The sequence below is a fragment of the Anoplopoma fimbria genome, chromosome 4 (genome assembly GCF_027596085.1).
Source record: "Anoplopoma fimbria isolate UVic2021 breed Golden Eagle Sablefish chromosome 4, Afim_UVic_2022, whole genome shotgun sequence".
NCBI lineage: Eukaryota > Metazoa > Chordata > Actinopteri > Perciformes > Anoplopomatidae > Anoplopoma > Anoplopoma fimbria.
This window is the reverse complement of record NC_072452.1, coordinates 15,908,775-15,923,305: the sequence shown is the minus strand read 5'-3', so window position 1 is coordinate 15,923,305 and position 14,531 is coordinate 15,908,775. Positions and strand designations below refer to the sequence as shown.

The window sequence follows — 14,531 nt, the reverse complement described above, 5'->3', positions numbered from 1 at the left end:
GTTGATTTCTTCTAGCTGTCGATGCACCAGTGTCTCACATTACAGCTTATTCTTCTCCTAGGAATAAGGATCGCCTTTTTTTTTTTAAAGAGTCGCTAAAGTTACTTGCAAAGAGAGTCCATAGTCTTCTTTTAGAGAGAAAAAAAAGATGAGGACGTGTGGATTAATCATCCTCATCTATGAGTAGTTGCCTTCTGTCTCCTCATAATTTATGAATGAGAATAGAGACAATGACCAAACACTGAAACTGCCAAGAGCATGGCATTTACAAAGCCTACCTGGTGCTCATTGGCCCATTTCCCTGATGGGTCTTATATTTCATATTTCAACTAAACTACACCTTGTCATAATGAGGACACATATGCAGGATGTTTTTTTGTTCAATGTGGTTGATCATATGAAAGGATTGTGGGTGAAACGTGAATGCTAGATGACTAAAGCTTCAGGAATGCATGATGCCACACCATGTCTCTTATTGTGACATGTCCCAACATGTGGAGCACCTTTTTTCCCCCTGATTACATCCATTCATTCACCAGCTGTTTCGTTTATGTCTTATTTGATTAGGACATGTCTGCTTATCAGACACACACATTTGGGTGCATACATTCTTTTTTAAGTTTATGTATATTCTTATGTGAGGGTTGGTAAGTAAGTTGTTGTTTTCTGATTTTCTTCAAATTTCCCCTACTAAAGTGTCTGGAATTAATGAAGGAAGTTTAGATTTGATAACCAATTACTCACCCTAAAACTCATTTACTCACCCTAAAACTACTCCTCCACACCCACCCACCCACACATTCATCCCACACACACATGCTTCACAGAACATAAAAACATCCTCATGACACACACTGAAATGTATTTGGTTTAGTGGGTTTTGCCTTGTCAGTTCATGATTAAGTGCCTAGATTATTATACCGGGTTGTACAGTAGAGTTTTGCACATGCCTGTAAAAAAACCAAATTATCCAGGTCATGGTTTGTTGAGGTATATATCAAGAAATAATCACTTCAATTAAATACAATGTGAATAATATTAATTCACTACAATCCATATGGTTTGGGAAATATAATTTACCTTGGTATTACAAATGTTAAAGTAAATGTACATTAGCAGCTTAATGTACTCAGGTAAGTAGTTAAAGCACTGTAGAGGTGGTAAAAGTAAAAATCTTTAAATGTATAAATACCTCAATATAGTAAGTTAAACTGTTTAAAGTAATAGAAACCAAATGTTCTTAAGTTGCAAAAGTGAAAGTAGCAGCTTTTCAGCTGGACCAGATGGAGCATTTTTATAGAGTGTATATTGTAGACCACTCTTTAGTAGTTTTATGTCATGTTAAGGTTCATGAATTCAACATATGCTCAGAATTTAATCTGCAGAGTATGTAGTAACTCCGTCCACTATGTTGAATTTAAACAAATAATGCACCATTATGCCTTTAAACATTACATTACATTAAATTACATTACAGTCATTTAGCAGACGCTTTTATCCAAAGCGACTTACAATCAGTAGTATATTACATATCATTCACCCATTCACACACTGATGACAGGCTACCATGCAAGGTGCCACCATCAGACTCTAACTAACATTCATGCAACATCCAGTCCACACTGATGGCAAGCCTTCGGGAGCAACTTGGGGTTAAGTGTCTTGCCCAAGGACACATCGACTGCCGAAGCCGGGTATCGAACCACCGATCCTCTGATTGGATCGGTGGTTCGATACCCGGCTTCGGCAGTCGAGCCCTGTAGAGGTGGTGAATGTAAAAAGCTTTACATGTCTAAATACCTCAATATAGTAAGTTAAACTGTTTGAAGTAATAGAAACCAAATGTTCTTAGGTTGCAAAAGTGAAAGTGGCAGCTTTTCAGCTGCACCAGAGTTTATATTGTAGACTACTCTTTAGTAGTTTTATGTCATGTTAAGGTTCGTTTGTGGCGTAGTGGAGAGCAAGGTAGTTCTCCGATCGGTGGTTCGATACCCGGCTTCGGCAGTTGATGTGTCCTTGGGCAAGATACTTAACCCCAAGTTGCTCCCGAAGGCTTTCCATCGGTGTGGACTGGATGATGAATGTTAGTTAGAGTCTGATGGTGGCACCTTGCATGGTAGCCTGTCATCAGTGTGTGAATGGGTGAATGATATGTAATATACTACTGATTGTAAGTCGCTTTGGATAAAAGCGTCTGCTAAATGACTGTAATGTAATGTAATGTAATGGTTCATGAATTCAACATATGTTCATAATTTAATCTGCAGAGTATGTAGTAACTCCATCCACTATGTTGAATTTAAACAAATAATGCACCATTATGCTTTTAAACGCAGTGGAGCAACGTTAAAAGTATAAAGTAAGAGTCACACGTGGAGGTAGTAGTCACTCTGTTCTTTCATGGTTTGTTGAGGTATAGATCAAGAAATAATGACTACAATTAAATACAATGTGAATAATATTAATTCACTACAATCCATATGGTTTGGGAAATATAATTTACCTTGGTATTACAAATGTTAAAGTAAATGTACATTAGCAGCTTAATGTACTCAGGTGAGTAGTTAAAGCCCTGTAGAGGTGGTGAATGTAAAAAGCTTTAAATGTCTAAATACCTCAATATAGTAAATTAAACTGTTTGAAGTAATAGAAACCAAATGTTCTTAGGTTGCAAAAGTGAAAGTGGCAGCTTTCCAGCTGGACCAGAGTTTATATTGTAGACTACTCTTTAGTAGTTTTATGTCATGTTAAGGTTCATGAATTCAACATATGTTCATAATTTAATCTGCAGAGTATGTAGTAACTCCGTCCACTATGTTGAATTTAAACAAATAACGCACCATTATGCTTTTAAACGCAGTGGAGCAACGTTAAAAGTATAAAGTAAGAGTCACACGTGGAGGTAGCAGTCACTCTGTAGTCCGTGGTTTGTGCCACGCAGGCACGCAGGAGTCAGCCCCTCGGGTGGGAGGGATCATCAGTCTGTAGCCACGTAGCGAGCTAACAGCGTTAGCCGTGCAGGTAAGTGCTGCTGTGCTCGTTTTTGACTTTATTCTCGTAATGATATCTCTCCTACAAACTGTGTCGGCATTTGATATGTAGCTGTGTGTCTGCCACGTGCCTCTCCACCGACTGTTACCCGACCATGTGATGTTATATTAGCTTAGCTGGTCCGGATAGCTCGCTAGCGTTGACTGGTTGCTATAGGGGTTAGCTAGCAGGGTTAGCATAAGTATGTAGCATGCTAACCTCTTATTGATACAGTGTAACGTTAACTCATCAGATGTTCTCAATGGGACTGTGGTGTAACATAACAGGGCTTAATTCAGAGGATATAGTTACTTTTAAGTTAACGAGCTGAGACTTGATTAAGATAAATGTTTATAAACGTGTCATTGTTTTTATTTCTAGAGAGCGTCACGATGGAGTTGCCACATCCGGGGTACCGAGCAAGTAAGTGGTGTCTGCAAAATATGTCACATAACGGAGGAGTACAACAACATGATCCAGTTAATGAGGTGATGTGGCACCGACGTTGATGCAGTGTAAGACGACCGGTACTGGATCAGTCTCACATGCACGAGGGTGTTAATGACAATCCGATTGAACGGTTGTCAGTTTAATGCAACACAATTCAACAGCACCACAAACTACAGCCTCCAAAAGGTCCATTCAATTAAAATACATTTTGAGCAGAAACTTTATCGTATAACCTTTGTGAAGGTAGGATTTAGTGCAGAACTGCATTAGTTTATATTCTACTGCATTAGTTTATATTATACTGCATTAGTTTATATTCTACTGCATTAGTTTATATTATACTGCATTAGTTTATATTATATTATACTGCATTAGTTTATATTATACTGCATTCGTTTATATTATACTGCATTAGTTTTAACTTTAGGTACCTAATAAACTGGCAACTGAGTGTAAACCTTGGCTCTTACTAATCTTCACTCATAGTATTTTACTGCCTGTTTATGTTTGATTGTCTTGATAATAAGATAGTAACTCTATGAAGTGTAAATAAAAGTAAATTTTTGGTATACAAATTCAAATGCCCTTCATTTACTCTATTCACAGCTAAACCGAGGGCTCGTGCAGCTCCTACAGCTGATTCCATCCTGTTTGATGACACCAGCTCTGCAGCACCAGCAATGAACAATCAACCTTATTACACTCCTGGGTACAATATGGCAGGACCCTCAAATGACATGCAAGGAGGTGCTGTGCCGAACAACCTGTTTACTGACCCAGTGGCCAATGCTGCAATGATGTACGGCTCCTCATTGGCCAACCAAGGAAAGGATATAGTGAACAAAGAGGTGAGGAAAAAACGCGATGTTGAAAGGTTTCCTTCAGATATGATATATGCTACAGAAGGGGGTGTTAATCCAGTAATCTATGAATATGATTAATTATAACAACAGCTTTACACCTGCCACAAAAATATGTTTTGGGGGATTCAATCTCAAGTTGACAGTTGTAAATACTAAATATGCACCAATTGCAGTTTTTCTTGTCGGATTCAGATTTTAAACAATTGTCTGACTGGCTGTTTCAGATTTTTGCCACTTGCAATTTTTTGTCTTTCTAAAAACTATAATTGACAGACACAACATTTTTTGTAACCTTTCTTTCAAAAGTGAATTTTGTAGTAAGTTCATAAAACATTGAACATTAAGCAACTCCAAACTGTACCAAGTTACAGGACCTTCTTGTTGTCAAAACCTTTTTATTAAGGATGTTCCTCGAAGGCTTATTTTTGATTTCTAGGTGTTGCAAAGTATGAACTTTGTCCTGACATGATGTGTATGTAGCTGTCCGTGTGTGTGCTACATTCAGGTTGCATGTGTGTGGCTGTGTACACAAAGTAAAACTTTATCAAACCAAAAATGTATACATGAAATTATTGGCCAATCAGTCTGCGCATCTCTTTTTAATTCAGGTTTAAATGCACCCCAAACACATTTTTATAAGGTTTTGAAGTTTCTCTGGAGCAACATAACGAAAGCATAAAAGCAAGACACAGCCTGACTCTTGATATGGAGAGATAAAATATCTAATCAGGAGAAGAGAGTCCTCTCAAAAAAACACCACTTTGCTCTACAACTGTGATTAACTAATGTTTTCCTCCATGGTGCTTTTTTTGTGCCTTGTAATTACATTTTTGTTCCTAAAGGTGACTCAACAAGTTCATCATTTAAAGTTTTTCTACTTAGAGAACCATACAAATGTGTTATTTTATTGACATGGCCACTCTCCAGGAGCAGACTAATACTTTCTGCTTTTCAGCTACTCTGAAATACTTCTTTGCCAGATAGTAGTCAGGATTAAACTGATGTTGTTCGACTAGATTGATGGCTCATTGTACATAGACTGGTGTCAAAGTGATGCACAGTCCTTAGGACAGCCACAGCCTTTTGGTTTTTAAAAAATGCCTATGACTCAACTGTATTAATTATCTTTGACATACTGTCACTCTACATCTGTAGAATTAATGTTTGTACTTCCTTTGCCTTTCAGTTCAGCAGATTCATGTCTGTGAACAAGCTGAAATACTTCTTTGCAGTGGACACCAGATATGTAATGAAGAAGCTTATGATCCTTATGTTCCCTTACACACATCAGGTAATCAGTGCCATTCACCCATCACTGTTCTACATCAACGCACGAGATGACACAAAACATTAAATAGCGTGCATAACTGCCTGATAAATTTCCCTGGTATCATATTTTCCCCCACTTATCAAGTGAAACCATGTAAACAATATAATCAGCCACTTAATCACCACTACAGCTTTATTTATGAACATGAGAATGCTGTGATTGCCAGTGTGGCTATAAAAGCACACAGAGCTCAGTTTATTCCCACACGCTTTAACTTACTGAGATTGTAAATTAACTCACCACTCCAAACATTTTGTGCCCTGATAACGTACGAACAACGCAGAGTGCAAACTCTTCTTACAAGACCAGGGTCACAATAAGCCATACTAAAGAAGATCCTTGTCTTGATTTACTTTTCCCACAATGTGATACTGTGCTTTAAGTTTAATATTTTATGCTCCATTTACTCCAGTTTTACTTCAAATGATCATCTACTACTGCTGTTGCCCCTAATTTATTATTGAGCTTTAATCTTATCAAGTTTATGTGAACTTTCATTCATTTTATTGTTTAATGAAGCCAAGTTGGCTTACATTCAGGGGGGAAAAAAAGAGCCCGAAACATAATTTGCATATATTATTTTTAGTCCAGTCTTTAAGGCGATTCTTACTGTACTTGTGTGTTAATGGTAGGATTGGGAAGTTCGTTACCATCGGGACACTCCACTGACTCCAAGACAGGATGTGAATGCACCGGATCTTTACATACCAAGTAAGATTACTATAAAAAAATAAATATTTTTTTTTTAGAAAAAGCAGAGCACTCTGTGGTGCCTATATAATGTTTTAAATGTACTTTTTTCTTTTTTAGCAATGGCTTTCATTACCTACATTTTACTTGCTGGAATGGCCCTTGGCATTCAAAAACGGTGAGTGACCCTTCCTTATCTAATTTAATCTATGACTCAAAGTAAATTTGTTTGTATCAGTTAAGCTAAATAAGGAGTGTGGATTGTCTTTGTGTGAAGGTTCAGTCCAGAGGTTCTTGGACTGTGTGCCAGCACCGCCCTCGTGTGGGTCATCATCGAGGTCTTGGTGATGTTGTTGAGTTTGTACCTGCTGACGGTACACAGCGACCTCTCAACCTTCGATCTCATCGCCTACAGCGGATACAAATATGTCGGGTAAATGTAATGTTATACTTGAGATAAATATGCTGTGATGAAATGAGGGTTAGTCTAAGGACAAAGCTTCAACCTGTTGTGTATTTTAGCTATAATGATTAACTGCTAAACAAAGATGTAAATACATTTATTCAGAATCAGCTCAGTGGTTAAAAAGTTCCTTTTGGAAATAAGGCATTTTTAAATGTATCTCTGCTCATGTTAACTGCATGATAAATTGATATTGAAGGACATTATAAACATTTGTTGATGCTTCTCCTCTAGGATGATCTTCACAGTGTTGTGTGGCTTGCTGTTCGGCAGTGATGGTTATTATGTGGCACTCGCCTGGTCCTCTTGTGCCCTTATGTTCTTCATCGTAAGTATTTCGAGCAATTTTGGAAGTTAATTCAGATTCAGTGAATTCTCTTACGCAGAAAATTTTATCAGTCTAAATCCGGTTTTAGTCATTTTTATCCTTCATAGTTTTCGTCTAATTTCAGTTGACAACTCAAAACGTCTTAGTCCAGTTTTAGTCATTACTTTTTGTCAAAATGTTATTAATTATCGTAAACTGTTGAAAAACACAGGTTGAATGATTAAGAATGCAATTATTGCAGTATTGTTTTCTTCAGCGAAGGATATTTTTAGTTCAGAAAATGTGCTAATTTCCTATTTAATTATATTCTATAAGTAGGTCAGATATAAACATATTTAGAAGCTGTGTTTTACCATGTCAAGTGTTCTTTCCCAGGATGTTTAAAAAAAGAATAGCTAAGAAACAAATATACACAGAAGAAAGTACAGCTAATACACACAAAACCTAAATAAATATCTCTATGAACAATATTAATAATCCTTAGGTTTAGGCTTTACAGTGCAACCACCAAGTGTGATAAATACACTGTCTAATGCATCTAAAAAGTACACCTTTTTGCATTGTTATGTGTTGCATTATTAAACTAAAATACATTTAGTAAGTAACAAACCTCAACAAAGACCAATTACTTTACATATGCTACAATATTTTACTGAAAATATACTTTTTGTTGTAGCCTTATTTGCAGTTTAAAGATGTTTCTGACTTTGCAGGTTCGGTCTCTGAAAATGAAGATCCTTCCCTCGCTCTCTGCGGACTCCATTGGAACTGGATCAAGTGCCAAACCCCAGTTCCGTCTTTATATCACTGTGGCTACTGCAGTGTTTCAGCCAGTCGTTATATATTGGTTAACCTCTCATTTGGTCAGGTGACCGTGATGCAGTCAACAACTTGAAGTCTAATATTATTGGAGCCAAAACATTTTGTTGTTGGGTGTTCGTACTCCTGCCTTTATACGCTCATTTGTCAGTAAACTCAAAACGTATGTTGAACTGCAGCGTGTGTTGATCTTATTAATGAAATGGTTTCACTGATTTAACTACAAAGTGGGACACAGAAAATGTCTAATTTACAGTAACTCTGACAAATGCTTATTTTTGGCCACCTAACTTTGAAGTCAAGGGCTTTCTTTGTGAAATCTGTTCATACATAACTCTGATTCAGTTCAAGTTTCCTTTTTATATAATGTCCCCCAACCTGCTTTACAGTATTTCACCCCACAGAACACACACTCACACCACAAAGACATAAATTGCACATTACACACATGATTCAAGTACCATTTTTCTGGTATGATGGGTATGTTGCTGCATAATCCCCCTTTTTTCTTGTGAGTCTTGGATCGTATTTATCTAAATTTGACAAAGCATGACAATGTTTGGATTTTTTGTAGGAAAAAAATAAATATATTTAGCTTTTGTGTATTCAATTTGAACCATTTGTGAGACCTTTTTTGTTTTGTTCTAATGGAAAAACCAGTCATGCTGCATTATAACCGCTTTTGATACTTAAAGTACTATTCGCTGATTCTCCTTTACATTTTTGAAGGCAAGACTTTTACTTAAAACAGTATTTCTACACTGTGATCATGCTACTTTTACTTTAGTAAAAAGACAGAATGCTTCTTTCACTACTGGGAATTTGGTACTGCCCACCATTTCCTTCTTGTTTAACCATGTGCATCACTTTAAAAAGTTGCTCTCTCCGTGTTGAAAATCATCCTAGCCATCAAATTCTAATGTTTACTTTAGCCACTGTTATTTTAATAAAATAAAATGAATAACTTCTTGTAAGCTTTACTACATGCTAGGAGTTTCTCACAGAGATGTGTCAGATGATTAGCATCAAACACATAATGCAGCAGCAACGCCCCTAGTGGACACCAGGAAAATAACACAATAGTCCCACAGGGCCAACATGAGAAAATGGCTCAATCTGGTGGAAAATAGTGAAAACTACAATTGTGAAGCCATGGCTTCAGATTTAAAGTCTGATACGATAGGATCAATGATTTAATGCTTTAATGGGTGTGGGATCAAAGTGTGTGGTTTTCACTGGGAACATGTTTGTCCTTAAGGGTCTGAGTTTCTTTAACTAGACAGTTAATTATTGACTTATAATAGGAGGTTGAACTTTCCAAATTTGAAAAGAAACCAACACCATTGTCATAATTGAAGCTGTACACATAACCTGGTGATGCATAAGGACACAAGGTGTTTGACATCGTGACATTGTTTGTTCATGACCACGTTATTATGCTGATGTAAAGTCTAAGTTTTTTTTGTTGGTGCTGGACTGTATAATTTGTGCGGGAGCGCGCATGTGAACGCGCACCCAGCGACGCGTCCTTTTTGTTTCCATGGAGACCTCGGAGGGCAACAGAACACGGAGGGAAGGTGTCCGCGCGGAGTCTCGTTCTGAACCAGCTTCACCTTTAACTCCTCAAACGACGCGTTGACGTCGGAGGAGATCTGGACTCTGCTTCAGTTACCGCTTCCGTTATTTGGTAAGTTAAAAAAAAAGTTCATATGAGACATTTTTTAAGCACAAGGTAACAACACCTGTGAGGGGAAAAGGCGGCTTTCTTCACTAAATGTAACTTTATATCGTTCCGCCATTTGGCTCCTGAACCGCCTCGTAGAGCCATGTGGCCTCACACACACATACATACACACATACACACACACACACACACACATACACACACACACATACATACATACATACATACACACACACACACACACACACACACACACAACACTGATTTGACTCGCATGTTAGTTTGTTAAATGCATTTAATCGATTTAGCACAACCTCCAGTATGTATAGCTGCGATCAACAATGCCTTTCTGATAGACCTGCACCTGTGCACTGGTTTTTGATAGACCTGCACCTGTGCACTGGTTTTTGATAGACCTGCACCTGTGCACTGGTTTTTGTAGACCTGCACCTGTCCACTGGTTTTTGTAGACCTGCACCTGTGCACTGGTTTTTGTAGACCTGCACCTGTGCACTGGTTTTTGTAGACCTGCACCTGTGCACTGGTTTTTGTGTGGTCACATAGTGGACTTTGTGCGTTTAGGGGATGCTCACCAGAGGGGAACGGAAAGCTAACATTTAACTGAAATATTTCTCTTTACTCCTGCATTTTCCATCAGCTTCTTTAGTCAGTAAGTTAGTAAACTTGGAGTTTGAATGGACCTGGAAGTAAATAAAGTTTGGTTTACTATGCCTTTACAAAGGGGGAAAACAATGCAAATACGTAGAGTGCAATTTCACTATTGTTATTTCTGTCCTCTCAAAAGACATGTTGTATCTGGACAGATTGTAATGCTCTTTGTGATTTGTGGGCTAGGCTGAATAGATAAAACCGACTCCACTTGACTTCTGTCCATAGTGCAAAGTGTCTCTCTGCTACTTTTATATTAAATTTGTTTAGCTTTGATTCAACTTCATTGTAATTGTACAGATTACAGGTACAAGAAATTCAGTTTAGCATTAAGTGCATAAAACAGTAACGTGCAGAGGAATATTTAGAGCAATAGTATAAACAGTAAGGGATAGATATCATGTACTACAGATATATTCCATATGAACATGTGCAGCAGTTACAGTACACTTTTAATCCTGATTTACATGATTAATTCCTTCTAGCAGTAACTTTGATTGATTTGATTGATTTCTGTCATTTCTTCCAGCAGTGTGCTGAATGACCCTGGAAGTTGCCACTTGGGAGAGAGATGGAGATTAGCTCTCATACACTGCCACCCTCGTCACCATGTCCTTCCACTTTTGAAGGGTCCCTACCGTTCTCCTCCTCACCGCGGCAGGCCTGCTCAGATGGTCGTGTTTCACTCCCACTCTCACCTATTTCGTTCCCCTCGTCCCCTACCTCACTTTCTCCAGCAACAGGCGAGTCGATTCATTCTTCCTCACCTCTTTCACACTGCTCAGCCTCTCACTGCCTCGAAGAACAAAACATACAGTGCCTCAGCCTGGCGAACGTATCTGACCAGGATGACCTGACCTGCCTCAACTGGCTGCATCAGAGGGGCAACCTGCTACCTCTGCAGTCCCTTCACAAAATGACCCCACTGCCTCAGCTAGAGTCCTCTGTGCCCACCCGTCCTCTTCCTCCTGCCTCGTCCAAGCCACCGTACTCCTTCAGTAGTCTTATTTTCATGGCAATAGAAGACTCTCCTGACAGGAGGCTTCCAGTGAAGGACATCTACAATTGGATTGTGAATAATTTCCCCTACTACCGGACAGCTTCTGGAGGCTGGAGGAACTCTGTTAGACACAACCTGTCCCTGAGCAAGAGCTTCCGTCGTATTCAGAGGGACAAGAGCCAGGTGAGGACATGACTTATGTTTACCACATTCAGAGCCACTCAATAGTGTACGCTTATATTAAAGGACAGATGTTCAAGCATCCATATCACTGGAATGTCCTTGAGCAACACAGTGAATGCAGATGTGCCGTTCTGTAGTCGAGTCAGCAACTAAACTGCTCTACAGGGATTTTTTTTATTATGTACTCCATATGTGTTGAGGTTGTGATATGGTCTACTGCCAGTGTTGCTTAAGACTATCTTCTTTGCATGGGCATTTGCAGTTTGAGTGTTTCAAGTGTTTTCGTATGTTTTTTTCAGTCAGTGGGTAAGGGATCGCTGTGGTGTGTGTGTCCAGATTATCGGCCGGCGCTCCTCGAGGTGCTGAGGAAGACCCACAGTTATCACAGCACCAACATCAATCTGTTAAACAAGCCTGCACTGTGAGTGTTATCACACCTTTTTTAAAGTATGAGCAAAAAATATTTTCATTATGAATGAATACATCTTTTTTTCATATTTAATGTATTCAGTTCATGACTATAACAATTCATACAGTTGCTGTTGACTTATTCTAGATATAAAGTCAATACTTAATGTTAGTGGCAATACGATTTGTTGATTACAGAAAAATCATTCAACAATTCAAGAACAAATGCCAAACATCAAATAGGAGAACTTAAACAACTTAAATTGAATATCTTTTGATTTTGGGCTATTGGTTGGACAAAACATATCATTTTAAGACTTATTGCAAAGTGCAATGTGAATCTTTCACTATTTTCTGTTTTTCATAGATAAATTGATTGATTGATGAATTGTAAAAAGAAGAAACATAATCATTAGTGTCAGCCCTATAAAATGGTACTTTTATTTTCTGTTAATACTTTACATTCTATGGTTTTTGCTTTCCATCCAGAGAAGTAAATTATAGCTACTTTGCCTCTAGTGGATGAGAAGTTTTTGAATTTTGAACTTTCTTACTGAGGTGTATTTTATGTACTTCTCCAACTAACTATTTGGTCATTTTATGTGCAGGTTGGAGGGAGCTGAATTTGGGGTGCCTGCAGTGTGCGACTCTATGGAAATGTCAGGTTAGTGAGGCGGAGACCCACAGCACTTAATTAGCACATGAGCTAACATATTTGACCTTTAATACATTTCTTTATATGTCATCAATGGAGTAGTTGGTCTCTGTGACACTTTCATTACCTGCAACTTTTCTCCCTCTCTCTCGCTTTCTCAGCGTGCAACATTGTTCCTGTGTTTGTGTTCCGTTGTCATGGCAACAACCTTCTATTACCTTGGCAACCCAGCAATAGTCTCGCTTAGTCTCCTTTATGTCCCCACATTTCATTTTCGGGGCCTATGGCGCTATATGGGCCCATGTGTGCTCACTGAAGAGTCTGACAAGTGGTTGTTCGACCAGGCTGCATGAAAACAGGTTATTAATATTAATGTCTTACTTTCTGACTCATATTCTGCTTGATGTTTTGTTTTGTTCTCTCATGCAGATCCTCTCTCACATGCCCTCCTACTCTCCACACCCTCATCCCAAATCCTGACCGCCGATAACCCAACTTTCTCGGAAAACCCTTTGTGCCCTTTGACCCCAGATCACGAGGAGCTCGTCACCATGGAGTCGGTTGAATACCAGCAGGGGGAGGTCAGTGAGGAGATGGAGAAGGACCCCCTGTCAGACAGCGGGTACATCGAGCTTCACTATTACCAGTCTCACCAGTACCAGTACCTGGTGCTGCCGGGAGACACAGAGTTGGACCTGGAGACTGTGGAGATCCTTCAGCTCGATGCCGAGGCCCAGGAGGCTGCTGGGTCACTGCTGGACCTGGCAGGCGGCGGATATTAATGTTACATCCCATTTAACAATCACAACTGATAGAAAGCTTCAGTCCATTGTAAGCAAATACTCCAACAAAAAAACATAAATAGGGATTTATGTTTTAAAGTCCTAAGTGATAATGGATGGGGTGATGATGATGATGCAAGATGGCTGCTTAATCCTGAAACGTTGACACTGCCCTACGGCTTGTTTTGTAGTTAGGTAAATAATATAGATCATCTTTTTGATGGACAAACAAGAACATGGATCATATTACTTAATATGTGTTCAGGCACTTTCAATGCAAAAGCTGAATTTACCGCCGTACAATACCATACATACAATGACAACATGGACAAAGACTTGTGAGTGTAATGTTCAACTGAAATATGGGAGGGAAAAGTATTAGTAGAGAATGAGCTTCACATACAAAACGTTCTGATGTTTTCCACTGTGTTTTTTACTCTTTAAGTTCATCACTCTCAGGGTGAAAGGAGTGCTTCCAACTCAAGTTGAAGTACAGTTTTTTAATGAGGATGTTTCCCAAGTTAAAGTATGTGACCAAATGTTCTTTATAAGAAGGTTTTTAGAGGTTACTTTTTGAGCAAAAAATCTTAAAAACAAACTTAAGTTGAATATCTTGTCCTTGACTATGTTACAGTTACCCGTTCTGACAATGCTGCCTTTTTAAAAGTAGTTGATTATATTAACTGATTTAAAAGTACTTTAATTCATAATGTAGTTGCAATTGTAGATTGCTCTCAAAAATTGGGCTAACGCCACTCAATTAGTACCTCCAGTTTAAGTTCTGACTGATTTTCTTCCGCCTGTTGTCATTCTCCTGATCATATATGCTAGAGTTGATTTATGTAGGCTTCATATTGTTATGTTACCGAAGTTCTACTGATTTTCTGTGAAAACTTAGATTGAATCCTGTAAGATAACTAAATTGTCTTCAATCAGGAATAGTTTGATTGGAATTTTGAGTAAAAATGCAAAAGGAACTCACTGCCATTTAAATTACTTTACATTTCAGGTACACTAAATTTGTGTTTGTAAATTGCATGTATTTTCAAAAACTAGATAATTTCATATAATAATAGAATCTGTTATGCCGTTCTGTGAATAAAATTAGCTTGTTTTTATTTTATTTTTGTTTGTTTTAAATTGCACTGCAGTTTTTTTTTATGTATTCATCATCTAT

At 38.2% G+C, this 14,531-nt stretch overlaps 2 protein-coding genes across 3 annotated transcripts; both read left to right on the top strand.

Annotated features, from left to right (window-relative positions):
• Positions 1-2,893: 2,893 nt before the first annotated feature.
• On the top strand, positions 2,894-8,578 carry yif1a (Yip1 interacting factor homolog A (S. cerevisiae)). Its single transcript, XM_054597482.1, has 9 exons — positions 2,894-3,021; positions 3,412-3,453; positions 4,087-4,328; positions 5,530-5,634; positions 6,306-6,384; positions 6,484-6,541; positions 6,641-6,796; positions 7,061-7,154; positions 7,868-8,578. The coding sequence occupies exons 2-9, from the start codon at positions 3,423-3,425 to the stop codon at positions 8,024-8,026; spliced, it is 924 nt and encodes a 307-aa protein (XP_054453457.1). The 5' UTR covers positions 2,894-3,021; positions 3,412-3,422; the 3' UTR covers positions 8,027-8,578.
• A 783-nt stretch (positions 8,579-9,361) lies between these two features.
• Positions 9,362-14,324, top strand: si:ch211-145o7.3 (forkhead box protein N2). Of its 2 annotated transcripts, none has more exons than XM_054598001.1 (5): positions 9,362-9,660; positions 10,859-11,509; positions 11,809-11,930; positions 12,526-12,581; positions 13,002-14,324. In XM_054598001.1, the coding sequence occupies exons 2-5, from the start codon at positions 10,898-10,900 to the stop codon at positions 13,352-13,354; spliced, it is 1,143 nt and encodes a 380-aa protein (XP_054453976.1). In that variant the 5' UTR covers positions 9,362-9,660; positions 10,859-10,897; the 3' UTR covers positions 13,355-14,324. The 2 variants fall into 2 exon arrangements, with proteins under 2 accessions (XP_054453976.1, XP_054453975.1); XM_054598000.1 differs by having other exon boundaries at positions 10,856-11,509.
• Positions 14,325-14,531: the final 207 nt, after the last annotated feature.